The sequence below is a fragment of the Paroedura picta genome, chromosome 5, assembly GCF_049243985.1.
Source record: "Paroedura picta isolate Pp20150507F chromosome 5, Ppicta_v3.0, whole genome shotgun sequence".
Classification (NCBI taxonomy): domain Eukaryota; kingdom Metazoa; phylum Chordata; class Lepidosauria; order Squamata; family Gekkonidae; genus Paroedura; species Paroedura picta.
In genome coordinates this window covers 128,942,492-128,963,284 of record NC_135373.1, presented here as the reverse complement: position 1 = coordinate 128,963,284, position 20,793 = coordinate 128,942,492, and the positions used below count along the sequence as shown (strand labels likewise).

Here is a 20,793-nt window from a genome sequence, read left to right as displayed (position 1 = left end):
CTCTGCTGCTGCTGCTGGTGGGGGCGGCGCGGGTGGGCCTGGGCGCGGGGCGGCCGGTGGGGCGGGGGGCGCTGGCGGCAGCCGCCCGGGCGGCTCTCGCATCCTTTTGTCCTTCACTCGGAGCCGGTGTGTGCCGCCGCCGCCGCTGGTGCTGCTGCTGCTGCTGCTGACGCAGGGGCTTCTCGGGCAGAGCGGGAGGCGGGCGGGCTCCGGGCGCCGCCGCCCCCCCTCCCCTCCCCTCCCTTCCCCTCCCCCGCCTCCTCCTCCTCCGAGGGCCGCCGCTGCTGGGGCCCAGTGGGCGCGACCCCCGGCCCGGAGCGCCTGGCGCTGGCCCCGGCCGGACGCGGAGGCGAGGCGAGGCGAGGGGGCTCCGGGCGGCCCGGGTGCGCGGGCTCGGCGGGCGGGGCCGCGCCTGGCCACGAGGGAAGGAGGGGGGGTGGGGGGGTGGGCGGCCCAGGGACTGCCTAGCCGGACACGCGCCCGACCCTGCCCCCGGGACGCCGCCGCCGCCGCCGCCGCAGGAGACGCCGGAGCCCGTCGAAAGCGGCCGTCGGAGCTGGGCAGGAAGCGCTTGCCCGTCCGGGGGACCCCGACTCTGCCGCCCACCCTCGGAGGGGCTCTTCGGGCCAGTGCCCCCCCCCGCCCGGGCAGAGGGATGGGGGGCGGCCCGAGAGGGGCGCAGAGTGCCTGGCCGGAGCGAGTCCCCCCCCCCGGCGGCTCGGAGAGGGGGGCCGGCCAGCCTTGGCGGCGGTGGCTGGGGGGGGGGACTCCCTCCGGGTTGCGGCCTCCACCCCCCCCCCCGCCCGCTCCGAGGTGGCCTGTGCCCCTCCCCATGCCTGTTCTGGGGGGGGGGGGCTCCTGCCTGTGGCTTGGTGGGGGTGTCCCACCCACCCTCCTCTTCGGATCTCATTCTTTCTGCTAGGTGCTCAGGGGCAGTGGAAGGGGTCTCTCCACCGCCACCCTGTGAAATAGGTGACCCAAGGGAATGACGGGACCCAGGTGGCCCTCCCAGCTCTGTGGCTGAGGAGGAGAGAATTGAGTTTGTTCCTTCTTGGTCTGGGGGGGGGGGGAGGGTCTACTATTAGCCCCCTGCAGGTTCCAGAGTGGGCATCGCCTTTATCTGCCGCTAGATGTCCACAGGCAGGGAGGAGGGGTCTGGCAGGGCCCTGGGGCAAAACCCTTGAAGGGTTCTGGGGTTGGAGGCAGCACTGAAGCACTCCCTGGGGAGACAAAGCCCAGCAGAATGCTGCATACCCCCCCCCCATCAGACCCCAGACTCTCCCCTCCCTTCAGGCCCCCTGGGGTCCCAGACAGGGCTGGGGGGGGGGCTGAGTCAGCAGTCCAGTCTGCTCTGGCCTTCTGAGGTCCCTCTGGCCACCCTGTGCCCTTGGCTGGGCTGCTCACACTCCCTGGGAGGCCTGCCTGCCGCCTCCACCCGACTGTGGCTAATTGGAACTGATGCCTGGGATTGCAATTTCCTCTCCCTCTGCTGCCTCTCCTCGCTCTGCCGGCTGATGGTATTGGCATTTCCGGGTCTCTTTCCCGGGTGGGGGCGAGGTCCCCCTTCCCTGCCTCCTCTTCCTCAGGCTTCCTGGGCTGTCCTGGGGACCCCGAAGCCACAGACCCCAAAGGCGACCAGGCACAAAATGACAGACCATCCTGCAGAGTAGCCAGGCTGCCGGTAACACAAAGGGCAGGCTTGACACCTGGGGGGCTCCAGCAGGCTTCACGCAGGTGGGCTGGCTGCTGAGGGCTGCTTTCTTTGGGGGGGGGGGGAAGCCTAGGCTGGTTCCCCTGGGATGAGGCACAGGGAGCAAAGGAGGGGGACTGGCTCTTTGGGGAAGAAGCTACTGGAGGTCCAGGGAGTTTGCCTCTGCTGCAACTGTTGACATCTATCCCAGTTGTGAGGCCTGGATCTCATAAGCAATGCAACAGGACTGAGGCTAGAAAAATAGGAAACAAATCAACACCATGTCTAATAGTGCAAAAAATGGCATTACGCCAGTAGAACACAATGTAGCAGGAGCCAGGTAATGCGTGAAGCCCAGAGGTCTATCTGCCTGCCAGAGCCCTTCTGGGATAACACAAGCCTGCCACTTCCACAGAAACGCCCCCCTGACCAGGCGGACGTGTGGGGACCTCCCAGCAGGAGATGTCTCTAGGTGGGCTATGGCTGATCCTGCCCATGTGAGGGGTGGCTCCTGCAAAGGCTCTGCTCAGGAGAGCAAAGCTGGTGTGGCACAGCCAGGAGGGACGGCAGTCTGGCTGATAAAAAGAAGGCTCTTGCGCGAGACAGCAAAGGCCGCTTGACCCCTCTCGTGTGGGGAGAGCAAGGTCCTTGAGGCCCACAGCCTGTCCAGCCAGCAGGATGTCCGTCTTATCAGGATTTCCCTTTGTTTAAGCCCAGTTGTCAGGCCGTGGCCCAAGACCCTGCCTTGCCAGGAGATGTGGAATGAGACAGAGCTGGGCAGAGCCAGCCCATAGGAGGAGGAGGAGGGGTGGGACTCAGCTCTGAAACCAGCCCCCCCCAAGGCCCCCCCCAGAGAAGCCAGCTGTTCGTTTTCCACTGCAGCCCCCTTCACAGGGTGGCATTTTTCTTTTCTAGGGGTGGGTCTGGGTCCCTTGCGTGGCTAAGGGGCAGCGCGTCAGTTGCTGACTGATTTCTGCAGACGTCGGCAGCTCCCTCATGTTGTCTGGGATGGATTGGGGGGCCTTTGCAGGCCCCCAGATTCTGTCAGCACCGCCCAGGGGCAGCCGGCTCCAAATGGTCCTCGGGACCAGACAGGGGATTTGACATTTTGTCTTTCTGAGCCCTGTTTCAATGCGCTTCCAAATCAGCATATTCCAGAGTTTCCCTCAGCAATAAGGAAGCTCTGCAAAAGCAGCAGAACCACAGAATCCTAGAGTGGGAAGGGGCCATAGAGGCCATCTAGTCCCACTCCCTGCTCAGTGCAGGATCAGCCTCATCATCCAGGAGAAGGATCCGTCCAGCCACTGCTTGAAGACCGCCAGTTAGGGGGAGCTCCCCACCTCCTTAGGCAGCCCCTTCCACAGCTGAACTAGACTCCTGGAATCCTAGAGTGGGAAGGGGCCATGCAGGCCATCTAGTCCCACCCCCTGCTCAGTGCAGGATCAGCCTCAAGCATCCAGGAGAAGGATCTGTCCAGCCACTGCTTGAAGACTGCCAGTGAGGGGGAGCTCACCACCTCCTGAGGCAGCCCCTTCCACTGCTGAACTAACTGAGCAGCAGCAGCAGCAGCAGCAGAACTAATAACTTGTTTTGGAGACTCTACAGGCAGCAATTCAGGAGTCAGCAGATCCCGGGATCCCTTCAGCAAGGTCTGGGATGGCCGTGAACTCATTGATGCTGCCACAGCAGAGCACTCGCATTTCTTTGGCGCTGTCCCTGCGACTTTATGGGCCTCCTGATGAGCTCCGTAGCGTGCTCTGTCAGGATCCGTGGCTCTGAAGGCCCGGCTGCCCAGCTGCATGGTCCCCTCCTCTCTCTTGACCTTCCTGTGTGTGCAAGGGGCTCCCCCCCCTACCCATCTCCTACTGCTCTGCCCACAATATAGAGGGGGAAAGAAGAAGAAGGAAGCCGTAAGCAAACAGTGAGCCGTATTCCAGCCTTGAACTGGTGCTGGAGGTTCCCAGGCGTGCCCTTGAGTCCCTGGTGCCTCTCCGTGACCCTTGTGGCCACGGGCGCCAGAGTGCTGGCAGTGGCAGCACACAGGAGTGGCTTCACGCATGCAGCGGCCTTGTGCACAGCCAGACCCAGAATCCAGTGAGGTCAGCATGTTCTACTCAGACTAGCAGCTCAGGAGGAGAATGGCCTTTCCCACCCCCTCCTTCTTCCTGGCCCTTTCACCAGGGAGGTGCTGCAGCTCGGGATTGAACCTGGGAGCTTCTGCAGGCCAAGCAGAGGCTGGAAGGGGTTATTGGCCTGAGCCACCCCACCCGCTCAGGGCCTGGAGCTGGGGCTCTTTTTGCTTGGGGGCTGATACAGCCTTTGACTTAGATGAGCCAGGAAGGCAAGTCTTAGAGGCGTTCGGATTGTAGAGGGCCCATACCTCCAGTCACAGCCTCTTTGTGCCCCAGGAGCCCCCCCCCAGGGAACGGGGCATCCAGGCAGCATGGGAGGTGGGCGGGGCTTGACACAGCCCTCCCAGCATCCTGCAGTGCTGTGGGCCAGGCGGGCCTGCCTCCTTGGGTGTGAGCGCAGGTGGCACTGACTGGCCAGCGGCTGTGCCCAGGAGCACTTAGTCCTCTTGGACCAAGGGTGCCTAGGGAGTCGGTGCTGAGTAATTGGGCGAAGGGTGGTGCTGAGCCTGGCAGATCAAGCATCTCTGCAGAGTCCAGACTGGCATTTTCTCCTAATTAAAAGGCATTTTGGAAATCGCAGCAGAAAGCACTAAAGTATGACCCATTACCTCAACTTATGAGGAGTCAAGCAAATTTATGGGCTGCTATAAATATCTCTCTGCCTGAGAGTTGCAGCTCAGCTGGGCCGGCCACCTCACAAGCCTGAAGGGAAGGGTGGGGGCCCCTGATCCTGGCCCCGGGGTGGGTATGGGGTTTTTCTAACCTCTGCAGGGAATCAAGGGGCTTCTTCCCTGGCTGCGGGGGGTGGGAGGTGGGAAGGGGCATCAGTGGCCTGCTTTGCCAGGAGAACTAGCCCGTGACTCTTCCGTCCCGCTGGCTGGAGGCAAGCCTGGCTGGGTGCCTTTGGGCCAGCTGTTGGCCATGGGGGGGACACGAGTCCCCAACCTTCTGACGACTTAGGAGTCCTGGCAGTGGAGACTGGCTCAGTCCTCCTGCTCCCCCCAGTCCTGCTTGGATGCCAGTGGCCCTGGGGAAAGAAATGAGAAGCCGGAGGGCTTGGCCGCTGGGCTGAAGCATTGGGGTGTGCGTGGTGGTGGTGGGGGGAGAGAGCCACCCTTGGCCGGGACAGCCAAGGGGAAGGCTGACGGGGCAGGGGGGTTCCTGCTGGAACTCTGGGGGGTAGCACAAAACCTTCCCCCACCCAGAGTTCCCTTGGGCCACCCTGGAGCAAATCTAGTCTTTGCTTGGGCTTGCAGAGGGCCCAGCTTAGGCTGGTCTCCTTCCTCTGGGCAACAAGCCTTGGGGCCACACACCCATCTGCCAAGGGGCTCTGGGGGAGCATGCCTGGCTAGCTGGCTGCCTGCCTTCCCTCCCCTGATCAGGCCAACTCTCAAGGCGGCACGGGGGGGGGGGGCTTGGCTTTGCTGGATTTGGTTGGCACGCCACCTGCGTGCTCACTTGGCTGGCCAGCTGCCACTCCGGTTGTGGCTTTCAAAGGGCCTTTGTGCGAGCCCCTTAAGGGGGCAGTTGCCAACTCCAGGCAGGAACCAGTCACTTGGCCACCCTGAGGCCCTTCTGCTTTTGAGCCAGGAAAGACCCTCTCTGATGCGGGCACACGGCTTGCTTTTCCTGCCTCAGGCGACGGCTCGGTCGTGGCCTGCCTCACCCTCTGCTGGGGCAGCAGGCTGGTTGGGGCACGCCAGCTCAGCCCTTTGGGGGTTCCTCCTGCCACTGCAAGAGGGCCCCCCCCCTCCCAGTGCTCTGGCCTTCCTCGGCCCTCCTCGTTTGCACTTTGGTGAAGGGAATTAGGGGGCCCCTGGCTGGGCTGGGCACCGGAAGCCTTTTCTGCAGCTGCACGGCTGCTGGGACCGGCACCGTCCCTCGGCCCTGAACGCCAGCAGCCCTCCCTGCCAGCCTCACGCCCCCCTCTGGAGCAAGGGCTCTTCCTAAGAGCTGGCCGCAGCGTCCCTTGGCAGGCAGGACTCCCGCTGGGGCGCTTTATTTATTTGTAATTGGACTAGATTTATTGACCACGCCTTCCCTGCGAGCAGTACTTAGAACAGCGTATATCATTAAGGCCAACCCTCCAAAGGTAATAGAATACAGTAAAATACTGGAAGTTTATAATTCATACATGTCTCTGCCATTCCATGTCACTCATCCTGCTGGTGATTTTCAGCTCTCTTGCTGGTAGGGGGTAAGAGGGGCCATGATGGGGGACCAGGTGGGGAGGGAGGGCCTCACACGTGGGCCTGGCAGAAGAGCGCCATCTTACAGGCCCTACAGAATCCTGACAACAAGCTTAAAGCCATTACCTCTCCTCTGCTGCCAATGGGAACCTTTCCTTGCCCTCCTCAAGTGACAGCCTTTCAGATAATTAGAGACAGCCCTCCTGTCCCCTCTCCACCTCCTCTTCTCCAGGCTGAACATTCCCCCCAGCCCCTCCTCCTAGGGTTTGATCCCCAGGCCCCAGATCAGCCTCATCGCTCTCCTCTGAACCCCCTCAATTTTGGCCACATCCTTTTTCAATGTGATATACAGCGGTGGTCCCCAACCACCGGGCCATGGCTCCCTCTCCCCGCCCCCCCCCCCAGGATGCAAGCTTCTATTTGCTGGAGGAGGGGGGAGAGGGAAGTGCGGCCCCATGTGCAAATGCGTGTGTGCGGCCCGGCCACTCATGCACATTTGTGCCATGTGCGGTGGCATGCGCGCATGAGTGGCCATTTCACACGCGTGTTTGACGCCGTGCATGCATACAGCTGCCGGATCGCCCTTCCACACCCCCCGGTCCGCAGCCTAAAAAAGGTTGCAGACCACTGATATAAAGCACAGGGACTCTGCCCTCTTCTGATTTGGATGCGATGCCTCTGCTGAGACAGCCCCAGACTGCATTCGCCTTCTTTACCTCCGCATCACATTGTCTGCTGATATTCAACGTGCAGTCCACACGTACCCCAAGGTCTCGTTCACACCCACTGCTACCCAGAAGTGCCTCTCCCATCCAGTGGGCATGTTACCCATTTTTGTGTCCCAGATGTAGAACTTCTCCTTACTGAATTGCATCTGGTTCTCACTTGCCCACTTTCCCAGTGTGTTCAGATCTTGTTCAACATCTTTCTTCCCCCCCCCCCACAATGAGGTATTCTCTGCAAATTGAATTCCAACCACCCCCTCATCCAGATCATTGATACAGATGTTGAAAAATACTGGACCCCACTGCTCACCTCTCTCCTAAGCCCCCCCTCCTTTTTTCTCTGATTTTTCAGCTTTTCCTCATGAGGAAAGAGCTCCAAGCCCCTAATCATAGAATCATAGAGTTGGAAGGGGCCATACAGGCCATCTAGTCCAACCCCCTGCTCAACGCAGGATCAGCCCAAAGCATCCTAAAGCATCCAAGAAAAGTGTGTATCCAACCTTTGCTTGAAGACTGCCACTGAGGGGGAGCTCACCACCTCCTTAGGCAGCCTATTCCACTGCTGAACTACTCTGACTGTGAAATTTTTTTCCTGATATCTAGTCTATATCGTTGTACTTGAAGTTTAAACCCATTACTGCGTGTCCTCTCCTCTGCAGCCAACGGAAACAGCATCCTGCCCTCCTCCAAGTGACAACCTTTCAAATACTTAAAGAGGGCTGTCATGTCCCCTCTCAACCTCCTTTTCTCCAGGCTGAACATTCCCAAGGCCCCCAACCTATCTTCATAGGGCTTGGTCCCTTGGCCCCAGATCATCTTCGTCGCTCTCCTCTGTACCCTTTCAATTTTATCTACGTCCTTCTTGAAGTGAGGCCTCCAGAACTGCACACAGTACTCCAAGTGTGGTCTGACCAGTGCCATATACAATGGGACTATGACATCTTGTGATTTTGATGTGATGCCTCTGTTGATATAGCCCAAAATGGCATTCGCCTTTTTTACCGCTGCATCACACTGCCTGCTCGTGTTTAGTTTACAATCCACAAGTACCCCAAGGTCTCGTTCACACACAGTGTTACTTAGACGCGTATCCCCCATCCAGTAGGCATGCTTTTCATTTTTTTGACCTAGATGCAGAACTTTACACTTTTCATTAAACTGCATCTTGTTCTCATTTGCCCATTTTTCCATTGTGCTCAGATCTCGTTGAACTCTGTCTGTATCTTCCAGAGTTTTTGCCAGTCCTCCCAATTTGGTGTCATCTGCAAACTTGACGAGTAGTCCCTCTACCCCCTCATCTAGATCATTAATCTAGGTAATCTGAGGTACCCCGCTACTCACCTCTCTCCAGTCTGATGAAACACCATTGACAACTCTTTGAGTGCGGTTCTCTAACCAATTCCCTATCCACCTGACTATCTGAAAATCCAGATTGCAGTCCTTCAATTTATCCATCAGAACATCATGGGGAACCTTGTCAAAAGCTTTACTAAAATACAAGTAAATGACATCAACCGAATTTCCCCGATCCAGCAAACCTGTTACTTGGTCAGAAAAGGAAACTAGGTTGGTCTGGCAGCACCTGTTGGAGACAAATCCATGCTGACTTCCTTGGATCACCAAATTGTCCTCCAGATGTTTGCAGATCGCTCCCTTTAATATCTGCTCCATTATCTTCCCCACAACAGAGGTCAGACTCACTGGTCTGTAGCTGAGTAATCGGCTGCTCTCCTCCGTGTTTTTTTCAGCTCTGCAGTGTCTTTTTTGCGATTGGGTGACCAGGACTGTGCACTGTTTTCCAAATGAAGCTGCCCCATAGAGAGGGGCATGACAGTGTCAGCCCATAACCCTTTCCTAGTAATCTATCCTATAAAGCTTGCCTTTTCCACGGCTGCAACGTGGAGTTCTCCACTAGGATCCCAAGACCTTTTCCCTCTCAGTCTCAGCCAGTTCGGATGCCATCAGCCTAGAACTGACGCTGGGATTTGTTGTCCCCGTATTCCTCTCCTGACCCCAGCACTGAGCTTCATTGGCCACACCCTCACCTGCTCACCTACTTTGTGGAGGTCCTCTTAGAACCCGCCATAGCCAGCCTTGCTTTTCACCATCCTGACTGACGTTGGGTCATCTGCAAATTTGGCCACTACACGACTCCTCCCTAGTTCCAGATCATGGGTAAATAAATCAACTAGCACCGGTGCCAATACCAATCCTTGTGAGACTGCACTGTCTCCTTCCCTCCATTGTGAGAACTGTCTCTTAGTTCCTGTAATTTAACCCATTTTTAATCCATAAGAGACCTTTTTCTCTTCTGATTGTGATGGACCTGGCTCACGTATGCCTGTGCAAGCCCTGTTCCACCTTGCCCACTCCTTTCCCAGCTATCTGCCAACTCCAGGAGGGTAGTAAAAGGGTCTCTACTCTCACTGGCTGTCTTCAAGCAGCGGCCGGACAGATCCTTCTCCTGGATGCTGGAGGCTGATCCTGCACTGAGCAGGGGGTGGGACTGGATGGCCTGTGTGGCCCCTTCCCACTCTACGATTCTAGGAGTCTAGTTCAGCAGGGGAAGGGGCTGCCTAAGGAGGTGGGGAGCTCCCCCTCACTGGCGGTCTTCAAGCAGCGGCTAGACAGATCCTTCTCCTGGATGCTTGAGGCTGATCCTGCACTGAGCAGGGGGTGGGACTGGATGGCCTGCATGGCCCCTTCCCACTCTAGGAGTCTAGGAGTCTAGTTCAGCTGTGGAATGGGCTGCCCAAGGAGGTGGGGAGCTCCCCCTCACTGGCCGTCTTCAAGCAGCGGCTGGACAGATCCTTCTCCTGGATGCTGGAGGCTGATCCTGCACTGAGCAGGGGGTGGGACTGGATGGCCTGCATGGCCCCTTCCCACTCTGGGAGTCTAGGAGTCTAGTTCAGCCATGGAATGGGCTGCCCAAGGAGGTGGGGAGCTCCCCCTCACTGGCGGTCTTCAAGCAGCGGTTGGACAGATCCTTCTCCTGGATGCTTGAGGCTGATCCTGCACTGAGCAGGGGGTGGGACTGGATGGCCTGCATGGCCCCTTCCCACTCTAGGAGTCTAGGAGTCTAGTTCAGCTGTGGAATGGGCTGCCCAAGGAGGTGGGGAGCTCCCCCTCACTGGCGGTCTTCAAGCAGCGGCTGGACAGATCCTTCTCCTGGATGCTTGAGGCTGATCCTGCACTGAGCAGGGGGTGGGACTGGATGGCCTGCATGGCCCCTTCCCACTCTGGGAGTCTAGGAGTCTAGTTCAGCCATGGAATGGGCTGCCCAAGGAGGTGGGGAGCTCCCCCTCACTGGCGGTCTTCAAGCAGCGGTTGGACAGATCCTTCTCCTGGATGCTGGAGGCTGATCCTGCACTGAGCAGGGGGTGGGACTGGATGGCCTGCATGGCCCCTTCCCACTCTAGGAGTCTAGGAGTCTAGTTCAGCTGTGGAATGGGCTGCCCAAGGAGGTGGGGAGCTCCCCCTCACTGGCGGTCTTCAAGCAGCGGCTGGACAGATCCTTCTCCTGGATGCTTGAGGCTGATCCTGCATTGAGCAGGGGGTGGGACTAGATGGCCTTCATGGCCCGTTCCCACTCTAGGATCCTAAGATTCTAACACACATCTACCACATAGTCATAATACAGGGCAGCTAGCTGGAAGGACCAGGACTCCTAGCTGCCCCTTTCACTCCTGAGGCCTCACCTCTCTGTCTCCCACAGTCCCAGCATGTGAACACTGTAGGGCTGGGTTACTACAGAGTAATCCTTCAAAAGAGTAGCTGCTTGCCAAGCCCTTTCACTGTAGACAGAGACCCACTCCAAGCTTCAAATTTATAAATACAGAGCAGGCACCTTTTCTTACGGAGTTCCCCAGTTCTCATGACATTATCAGTTCACCTGGCAGCCACGTGGTCCAAGATGACTGCTCAGCTACGAGAAGATTTTGCTTCCAGCAGCTGCTATGCCACAAATGCCTTCACAAAGAGTCTTGCAGACCTGGTGAGGAGGGCTTTAAACTGTCCAATGGGACAGCAAGACATACATTCAAAGCCTGGTTCGATGACAATAACTGTAGATGGGAACACTGCAGATTTAAAGGGAACGGCACACATGCAGGGAACTGTTAACTTACAGGAAAGTTCAAAAACTAAAAGCTGGGGAACTCGTATGAAGGATTACGATGTCTCTACACTAATGCACAGAGTATGGGAAACAAGCAGGAAGAACTAGAAGTCCTAATCAAGGAAGGGGACTATGATCACTGGCAGTCTTCAAGCAAAGGCTGGATACACACTTTTCTTGGTTGCTTTAGGATGCTTAGGGCTGATCCTGCACTGAGCAGGGGGTTGGACTAGATGGCCTGTATGGCCCCTTCCAACTCTAGGATTCTATGATTCTATCTAAAGAAACCTGGTGGGATAACCCTCATAACTGGAATAATAGGATTGAGAGGTACAATTTATTTAAAAGAGACAAACAAATAAAGAAGGGGAGAGGATTACAAACTCCTGTTTGGTTGTTTTTTGGACAGCTAGCCAATCAGGGACGGAACAGCTGGGACAGCCTCCCTGATTAGTGGGTAGGTGATGAATCCCAGCTCCTCCCAGCACCTTTTTATTAAGGGGAACAGAAGATCCCCACCCATTGTTTATGCCCTCGTTTCCCCCCAGCAGGAACTGGGAGCAGGTTGTCTTTGCTGTCTCCCCCTTCCTTTGATCTTGAGAACAACCTTCTGGGGCAGTCTGGCTCATGGCAGGGCAGGATCTGAACCCAGGGGTCTCCCACATCCTGGCCCAGCCCTCTAACCCCCACACCACACTGGCTGGGCTTGCCTAAGGGAACACATGCCTCTGTCCCCTCGCCTGACTGTCCTCCACAGAGGCTGGCTGTGCCGCTGAGCTGGGCCTTTGTGGCCAGGGAGCTTCTGGGCCTCCCAGCAGCATCGGGCAATGGACTTGCATAGTTTGCTGCAGAGCCGGCCACAAGAGTGAGCAAGGCAGGGGGCTTCTGAAATGCTGAGAAGCGAAATAAATCCAAACCCGCCAAGATCACAATAAAAGCAGGATTAGAGAGCGATGTGGCCGGCATGGTTAATGCACACGCCTCCTGACTCAGAGGCAGCAGACCTCTGGCTGGCTGTGGGGGGGGAGGCCCCCCTTGTTGGGAGAGGTGGAGGGAGATGGCCCCTCAGCCGCCTGATCCAGCGTTCTCATGCCCCCAGGGCAGCGCATGCACGATTTTGGCCGCGTAGCGCGCATTTCGGCCGTGCGATGCGCGGGCGCGGCCACGCATGCGCGATGCACGGGCGTGGTCGTCGGCCTGCCGGTCCCCAGCCGAAAAAAGGTTGGGGACCACTGGTTTAGCCTAGAGGGGAGGCGACTGAGAAGGGATCTGATAACCATCTTCAACTATTTAAAAAGCTGCCATATAGAGGATGGAGTAGAGTGCCAGCATGTCTTGCCCCGGAGAGACGGGCCAGAACCAATGGGAGGAAATTAATTCAACAGAAATTCCATCTAAACCTCCGGAAGAAGTTCCTGACAGACAGAGCGGTTTCTCAGTGGAACAGGCTTCCTCGGGAGGGGGTGGGGTCTCCATCTTTGGAGATTTTGAAGCAGAAGCTGGAGAGCCATCTGATGGAGAGGCTGATTCTGTGAAGGCTCAAGGGGGTGGCAGGTGACAGTGGAGGAGCGAGAGGGTTGTGAGTGTCCTGCATAGTGCTGGGGGTTGGACTAGATGACCCATGAGGTCCCTTCCAACTGTGATATTATGAGTCTCTGGATGTAAGGCCGCCTGGCTGCCTGGTGGGGAGCCTGATGGGGAGCTTGATTGCATGCTGTTGAGGGACAGCTCCATCCCGCTCATAGCCCGGGGGGGGGGGCAGGCTGGCTCCTCGGAAGCCCTGCTGCCCTTGGTCTTGGCGGGAGGAAGTGGGCAAGACTGCCAGCGCCTTGCAGCGGAGCAGGGAGGGGCGGGGCGGGGGAAGGGGCTTCTTTGTCCAGGGAATGCCAACAAGGAGAAACGTTCCCTCCCTGTGATGGGTCTTGACGGCTACTTCTCTGACACCACAGGGGAAGGGTCCCCCTCCTCCACCGTGCTGCTGTTTGACAGCCTCCTGCTCTGGGAGGCCGTGGGGGGAGAAGCCGTCGTCCCACCCCCCTTCCCGCCCAGCCATACCACAAGCTCCCATCGCAGACATCCATCTTGCTGGCTTCACTGAGCCTGCCTGAGGCACGGAGGAGAGGCCCAGGAGGGAGCGTTCTGTATTCTCAGGGAGACCTGAGACGGGGGCAGCACGGGGGTGCCTCCGGCCCTAAGCCTGGGGTGGGGTGAAGGGTGCGTCTACGTGTGTGTGCCCCTGCCCGTCTCCTCACTCCCCCCCCCGGCCCCTCTTTCTCTGGCAGGTGGAGGTGGAGGTGGAGAGCATGGACAAGGCGGGGAACTTCATTGGCTGGCTGCACATCGAGGGTGCCAACCTGTCCGTGGCCCTGGTGGAGCAGGCTCTCTCCAAGGTGCACTTCACCGCTGAGCGCAGCAACTACTACAAGCCCCTCCTGGCTGCTGAGGAGGCCGCCAAGCAGAGGAAGGAGAAGGTAGGAGGCTGTGCACCTGGGCTCAGGGGCTCTCTCCCCTCCGGAGCCAGAGGCGTGACCTTCCAAGCCCCCTGCATGCTGCTTCCTCCCTTGGCAGCCAGCCCCTCGCCCCTCCACTGGCAGTGCCTTCCAGGAGCCTGGGGCTCAGGCCTCAGTCACAGGGGAGGGGGCAGAGGGCAGCGTGGGGGGAGGGGTTCTGACGCAGAGCCCTCGGTGGCCTTGCACGGGGGGGGGCGCATTGGTGCCTGGCTGCCCTGGCAGGAGGGAGGGCATGATGCGTGGGGGGTTGAGGGAGGCTTGTTCTGCACTGGGACACTTTCAGGGACCGCCTGCCTCTGCTCGGAATGGAAGCAGAGCTTGGCAGCTGGGGAGCAGCAAGGGAAGTCCAGCCAGGCCTCCAGAAATCTGGGTGCAGCTGTCTGCACCCTGGAGCCAGGCAGAGGGATCCGTGTGGAACTCCGAGATGGCCAAAGGAAGTGAAAGGGGTGTGCCAAATCCCAAATTTAAGGAGGAAGAAAGCTCATCATAAAATAACATCATGAGATCTCAGCTGCCGTTTCGAGGGTTGCCAAGCAACCCCATAAACAGAGATCGAGTGAGGCAGCGGTGGGGAGGGGGGGGAGGAGGAGGGGGAGAGCTGGGGCTGGGGAGGCTGTGGTCCTGGGGAGATGAAAGAGGAAGGGGTACAGAGCCACCCACCTTAAAGCCCCAGTCCCACCTTTTGCCCACCAGTACACAGAATAAAAAGTTGTTAAATGGTGGCTGGCCAAGGAACACAGGAGGTGAGCTGCAGCCGCTTTGCCTTTGAGGCAGGGCCAGCAGCGAGGGTGAGCAGGCGCCTCTTTTGCTCAGGACCTCCAGCGTTCCTGTAAAGCTGGAAGACCCCCAAAGCTGGAAGACCCCGTCGGCCGGCCGGCCGGGCTGGAGGGGCTGAGTGTGGAGGCATTTGAGGGTGGGGGCAGGAGGGTTGGCTACCGGGGTGTGTGGGGTTGAAGAAAAGGGCAGCTGGTTAGGAAAGGGAGAGGGGCCCAGTGGGCCACCTTGGAGCCCTTGCTGCAGCACCGTGTTCCAGCCCCCCCCCCCTTGGGAGTCTTGCCTCCCCGCCCCATTGCCCCTATTGCATCCACGGGGGGGGGGGGGGGGGAGCAGAGGAGGCAGCGGCGTTTTGGCTTCAAAAAAGAAAGACAGAAAGACAGAAAGATAGAAAGAAGAAGCTGGGTCAAGGGAAACAGGCCAGAGAGTTCAGAAACGGCCTTTTCGGAGGAGAAAGCTGACCGATGCAAATTCTCTTCCTTTGACCCAGAGGGATGCAGGGGGTGGGGAGGGGGGAAGGAGAGTCCTGAGGGGGGAAGGAGAGTCCCGGAGGAGGGTTTTTGCACATCACATAGATCTGCCCTGTGGAACTTGCAGCCTCGGGATGTGGTGGAGGGACACGACTTGAGGTAGATCCCCAGAGGTCAAGAAGACCCTGACCAGGCTGGCCCGTCTCCTCAGAGCTTGGCAGCTAAGCTGGGTCAGCCCTGGCTAGTCCCTCTGGAGCCGCTGTGCAGAGGCAGCAAGGGCAGAACACCTCTCTCCTATGTGGGGGGGGGTGACATGCCAGACTGGAGGAGGGGTCCGTCCCTGGCCACGTGCCAGTGTGCGTGGATGGGGCCTCCATGCTCAGAAGCCCGTGCACCCTAGGGGCTCCGAAACGACAAGAAAGGGATGCTGTAGCTGCCATGCGCAGGTTGGGCACCTCCTAGAAGCCTGGGGGACAGGATGCCGGCCCAGGGGGCCCGCTGGTCTGATCCTGCACAGTTGCCCTTGGGTTGAGCTCTTGGCTTGGCCTCCTCCCGATCCCTGAAGGAGCTCCTTGAAAGGGAGGGAAGGAGCGTGAGGGAAGCCACGGAACAGAGTCTCTTGCCCTCCCTGCTTCTCTGGAAGGCGGAAGACCTCCAGGTGCCCTCGGCCAGCCGGGCAGGGAGTCAGTGTCACCGCTGTCTGGCAACTGATCTGTGGCTGGCGGAGGGAGACAAGGGTGCCCAGGGCAGCGGGGGCACTCCCTGGGCCTGGCTCATGCTGGGCAGCCAGGCTTACCAGCACCCGCCCCAGCACTGTTCTGGAGCCCATCCCAGAGAGCAGCAGGGAGCTGCCCCACCAATGGGGAACCCCTTCTGCTGACTGGCGGGGTGTCTGTCTGTCTGTCTGTCTGTGTGTGTGTGTGGGGGGGTGAGGCAGCCCAGCCACTCCAGCCTCCACCCAGCCTCTTTGCCCTCCGAGGCTTGTCCAGGTCAGGGCCTCCTTCGCGCACAGGTTGGGGGCTAGGCTGGAGTCAGTGTGGGGTGGGGGGTAGACCGCGTCTAGCTGGTCAGCAGGATGCTCAGGGGTGCCAGTCTGACAGGGTGCATATGGGTGCCAGGCTCCTACTTCACTCCCACCCCCATGACATCTAGGGCATCTTGCCCCAGCCCCCCTGCCCCTAACCACAAGGCCCCTCTGCCCTCTCAGCTATGGCTGCAGTACGAGGAAGCCCCCGTGGAGGACGTGGTGGCTGTCCCCGAGGAGAAGGAGCGTACGGCCAACTACAAGGCAGTCTTCGTCACCGAAATCACGGACGACCTCCACTTCTACGTCCAGGACGTGGAGACGGGTGAGGCCGGGGAGGGGAGGGGGGAGACCATGTGGCCAGCCTGCCCCACTGTGCAGAAGACCCGGTTGGGGCTCCGGGCTCAGCTAATCTAAGGCTCCGGGCTCACCCATCTAAGCTCAGGGGGTGTGAGGCAATCCTGGTGGGAGTCCGGGGGGGGGGAGGGCTCGGGAAGGGGCCCCACGGGGCTGGGAAGCCGGAGAGTCCACCTGGCTGGTCTCTTGGGAGCAGCCGTAGGCCCTGCACCCACCTGCACTGGGACTGCTGGCCCTGGAGCATCCCCACACCAGGGGAAGGATGGGGTCCTGCTGCCCAGTGACTGGGGGTGTCCTCCCTCCCTCTCTCCCTCCCTCCCTCCCGGCAGGAACGCAGCTGGAGAAGCTGATGGAGACCATGCGGAGTGAGATTGCGGCCCACCCGCCTCTCGAGGGCTCCTACTCGCCCCGCCGTGGGGACTACTGCCTGGCCAAGTTTGTCGATGGAGAGTGGTGAGTGCGTGCCATGGGGCAGCCTGGCTGAGCAGAGGAGGGTAGGCTGTCTCCAGCGGGCCTCTCGGACAGGCTTGCAGGAGAGCCGGTGGGGCAGGCTCTTGAAACGGGGGGGGGGGGGGCGCAGTGCAGACTTGGCGTGGCTGGATGTGGCCAGGAAAGACCACCACCTCTGCTCCGCCCCATCCCACCCCACTTGGTCTGCCTGTCTCCAGCAGCCATCCCGGGGGGTCCGCAACTGCTGCTAATGGCCCAGCAGACAAGAGGGGGCTCCCCCCATGGCCAAACTCACTTTGATGAGGCCAATCCCCCCCTCTCCAGCCTTCTGCCTCCTCCTCCCCCCGTTGTGCTGCTTGAAGCCCTTGCCGGGGGGGGGCGGGGGTGTCATAGAATCATAAAATCATAAATCATAGAGTTGGAAGGGGCCATACAGGCAATCTAGTCCAACCCAGGATCAGCCCTAAGCACCCTAAAGCAGCCAAGAAAAGTGTGTATCCAACCTTTGCTTGAAGACTGCCAGTGAGGGGGAGCTCACCACCTCCTTAGGCAGCCTATTCCACTGCTGAACTACTCTGACTGTGAAAAACTTTTTCCTGATATCTAGCCTATATCGTTGTACTTGAAGTTTAAACCCATTACTGCGTGTCCTCTCCTCTGCAGCCAACAGAAACAGCATCCTGCCCTCCTCCAAATGACATCCTTTCAATTACTTAAAGAGGGCTATCATGTCCCCTTTCAACCTCCTTTTCTCCAGGCTGAACATTCCCAAGTCCCTCAACCTATCTTCATAGGGCTTGGTCCCTTGGCCCCAGACCATCTTCGTTGCTCTCCTCTACAATGTTACCTAGAAGCGTATCCCCCATCCAGTAGGCATGCTTTCCATTTTTCTGACCCAGATGCAGAACTTTACACTTATATTTATTAAATTGCCCATTTTTCCATTGTGTTCAGATATCGGTGAACTCTGTCTCTATCTTCCGGAGTATTTGCCAGTCCTCCCAATTTGGTGTCATCTGCAAACTTGATGAGTAGTCCCTCCACCCCCTCATCTAGATCATTAATAAATATGTTAAAAAGTACCGGGCCAAGCACCGAGCCCTGAGGTACCCCGCTACTCACCTCTCTCCAGTCTGATGAAACACCATTGACAACAACTCTTTGAGTGCGGTTCTCTAACCAATTCCCTATCCACTTAACTATCTGAAAATCCAGATTACAGTCCTTCAACTTATCCATCAGAACATCATGGGGAACCTTGTCAAAAGTTTTACTAAAATCCAAGTTAACGACATCAACTGAACTTCCACGATCCAGCAAACCTGTTACTTGGTCAAAAAAGGAAACTAGGTTGGTCTGGCAGGACCTGTTGGAGACAAATCCATGCTGACTTCCTTGGATCACCAAATTGTCCTCCAGATGTTTGCAGATTGCTCCCTTTAATATCTGCTCCATTATCTTCCCCACAACAGAGGGCAGACTCACTGGTCTGTAGTTTCCTGGGTCATCCTTCCTCCCTTTTTTGAAGATCGGAATAACAGTTGCTCTCTTCCAGTCCTCCGGGACATCTCCAGTCCTTAAAGAGGTTCCGAAGATGATGGACAAGGGCTGTGCAAGTTCTCTGGAAAGTTCTTTGAGTACTCTCGGGTGCATTTCATCTGGCCCAGGGGATTTGAACTCATCCAGTGCAGCTAAATGCCTCTCGACAACCTCTCTGTCCATGTGAAGCTGCCACCCAGACACTCTCCCTTGGCTATGGCCATCTCTAGATGTGCCTAAACCCTCATTGCCTCCTCCCCCACCAGGTACCGAGCTCGTGTGGAGAAGGTGGAGCCGACATCTAAAGCGCATGTCTTCTACATTGACTATGGCAACGTGAGTGCGGCCTGGGGGTCACCGAGAGGGGGAGGGGGCTTCTGGTGCCTGCTTTGCCGGTGTGTTGTGGAGAGAAGGGGGGGCAGGCCGGTTCCCTCAGCTCACCTCCGTGCTGCTCTGGGGGGCCCTGGTAGCGGCTCCCTCCCGTGGAGCCCCTCCGAGCAACCCTCTCGTGGCCTTGGCCTGAGCTGGTGGGGTCTGGGGACAAGGGAGCCCCACACTTTCCTGACCCTTCGGCTGCTGGGCCTGTTCCGTGGGGGGAGGCTGGGGCTTCTCCCGGCCGGCTCCTCTAGTTCATGGAGCAGGTGGCGGATGAGGCTCAGGTGAAACCTGGATTTGGCTGCCATATTTGCCCAGCAGTTGCATGTGCATGTTTGTGTGGGGGAAATAAGGTAACCCCAGATTGGCCATTCTAGCCTTTTAGGCTCAGCACTGAAAGAACCCCCCCCCCCACACACACACACACACACTGATCCTACCCAGCAGCTGCAGGCAGGAGCCCTCCTGAAGGCTGACAGTCTCCCTGCCGCCGGGAGAGGGCAGAGCCAGCCCCTGGCCATGCCTCCAGCCGGGTTGTCCTGGGGGGTGGGCCCCAAGGGGCACCCAACAGCCTCCAGCCCAAGGCCAGGTGTGTGTCTAGGAGCCGGCCCAGAGGGGGCAGAGGAGGGAGCCAGGGATGGGGAGCAGCCCTGTCGTCCCGGGTGCTCTGTGCTCTGTGCAAGCCAAGCTTCCCTGTAGCACAGATGGGCCACACGGGCTCCAGCCGGCCAGGCAGCATGCGGTGGCTTTGGCTTTGTCCCAACTGGGTGCTGCTGCTGCTGCTGCTGTGGGATCCCTTGGCTTGCATGCCTCCCTCCAGGGCCAGGCAGCAGCCCAGAATGCTTGCTCTCTCACGCAGGACCCTGGCAGCTGTCACAGACACCCTTTTTCTCCCTCCCTGCAGAAGGAGACCCTGCCGTTCACCCGGCTGGCAGCCCTGCCCCCGGCATTTGGCACGTGTGCCCTGGCTGCCCAGGCCACAGAGTACAAGTTTGCCTTCATCCAGGTGCCCCAAGATGTGAGTAGGGCACTGGGGGAGCGTGGCCACACCCCTGTCACTGCCAGAGGAGCTCCCTGAGCCTTGGAAGGGAGCTCTTAGAGAGGCTGCTCTGCTCCTGGGGGCTGGCAAAAGAGGAGGGGCTCCCTTTGGACCCTCCCAGGGAGGTCGGCCAGGTGTGCAGGGGGGAGGAGGGCCTTCTGGGAGGAGGGGGGGCACCCTGCCTGCTTCTGAAGACAGACCCGGGGTGGGTGGGTGTGTGGGGGCTCTGTGTGGCTGCAGGAGGAGGCACGGGCAGATGCCGTGGACAGCGTAGTGCGGGACATCCAGAACACGCAGTGCCTGCTGAACGTGGAGCATGCCGGGCCCAGCTGCCCACAGGTCACACTGCAGTTTGCTGACTCCAAAGGCGATGTGGGGCTGGGGCTGGTGAAGGAGGGGCTGGTCATGGTGGAGCCCCGCAAGGAGAAGCAGTTCCAGAAAGTGGTAAGCCCCTGGGAGTCTGTGCTGGGCCGGGCGGCGGGGGCGGCTGCTGCTTTGGGGCTGCTCAGACCCTTCCTTTCACCTGCAGATCACCGAATACCTGAACGCACAGGAAGCTGCCAAGAGTGCCCGGGTAAGGGGGCAAAGAGTGAGGGGGGCGTCTGAGGAGGAGGGGCACAGGGGCTGCTGAACCCATAGCCTCTGGCATCATGGCACTGGAGGGTGGTCCCAAGCCAAACTTCCCCCACATCGCTCCCTCCCTCCCTCCCTCTTGCAGCTGAATTTGTGGCGCTACGGAGACTTCCGGGCCGACGACGCTGACGAGTTTGGCTACAGCCGCTAGATGTAGACGGCGACCGTCCAGACCGCCCTCCTCAGCCCCAGTGGGGCACCGCCCCCCCCCCCTCCATTCGAAACCCAGCCCCTGCCTGCCTCCCGAACTTCATGGATGTCTTTGCAGGCAGGCGGGAGGGAGGGAGCCGAGCTCAACTTCCAGGACTGGGTGGGCAGTGGGGTCCTAGACTGTGGGGCGGGGAAGGGGCCCTGTGCTGCAAATCTCTCTCTCTCTCTCTCTCTCTGTCTCTCTCTCCTCCCACCCACCGCCAAGCCTGCTTCAGTCTTGGAAGCCAATAAAAGTAGTCAGAAGCTGGGCAGGGCTGTGTGGTTTCAGGTCGTACAAGAGGTCCTCCCTGGTATGGCGAAAAGGGGGGTTGGGCTAGACTGCAGTCCTTTCTCCCCCCACCCCCAGATAGCATGGCAGGACGAGTCAGTAAACTGGCCACAAGGGCCCCGGTCCTACCACCAGATGGCTCCACGGCCACAGTGGCCGGGTTCTGGCCTGTCCAGGAGGCAGTGAGGGGTGTTGTGGGGCCGGGAGCATCGAGGGCAGCCAGCACCTGGGCTGGGGAGAGCTGGCTCCCCCCAGGAGGCTCCCAGGGACAGGAGACTGAAGGCCCCCCTC

General features: G+C 59.1%; 1 protein-coding gene across 1 annotated transcript in view; it reads left to right on the top strand.

Annotated features, from left to right (window-relative positions):
* The window catches only part of SND1 (staphylococcal nuclease and tudor domain containing 1), a 156,995-nt gene extending 136,510 nt beyond the window's left edge, over window positions 1–20,485 (top strand). Inside the window, exons 17-24 of the mRNA XM_077340608.1 lie at window positions 13,136–13,324; window positions 15,815–15,956; window positions 16,318–16,441; window positions 18,244–18,313; window positions 19,257–19,370; window positions 19,632–19,835; window positions 19,921–19,965; window positions 20,110–20,485. Of these exons, the coding sequence (XP_077196723.1) occupies window positions 13,136–13,324; window positions 15,815–15,956; window positions 16,318–16,441; window positions 18,244–18,313; window positions 19,257–19,370; window positions 19,632–19,835; window positions 19,921–19,965; window positions 20,110–20,175 (954 nt within the window). The 3' untranslated portion in view covers window positions 20,176–20,485. The remainder of the gene's footprint in view (window positions 1–13,135; window positions 13,325–15,814; window positions 15,957–16,317; window positions 16,442–18,243; window positions 18,314–19,256; window positions 19,371–19,631; window positions 19,836–19,920; window positions 19,966–20,109) is intronic.
* Window positions 20,486–20,793: the final 308 nt, after the last annotated feature.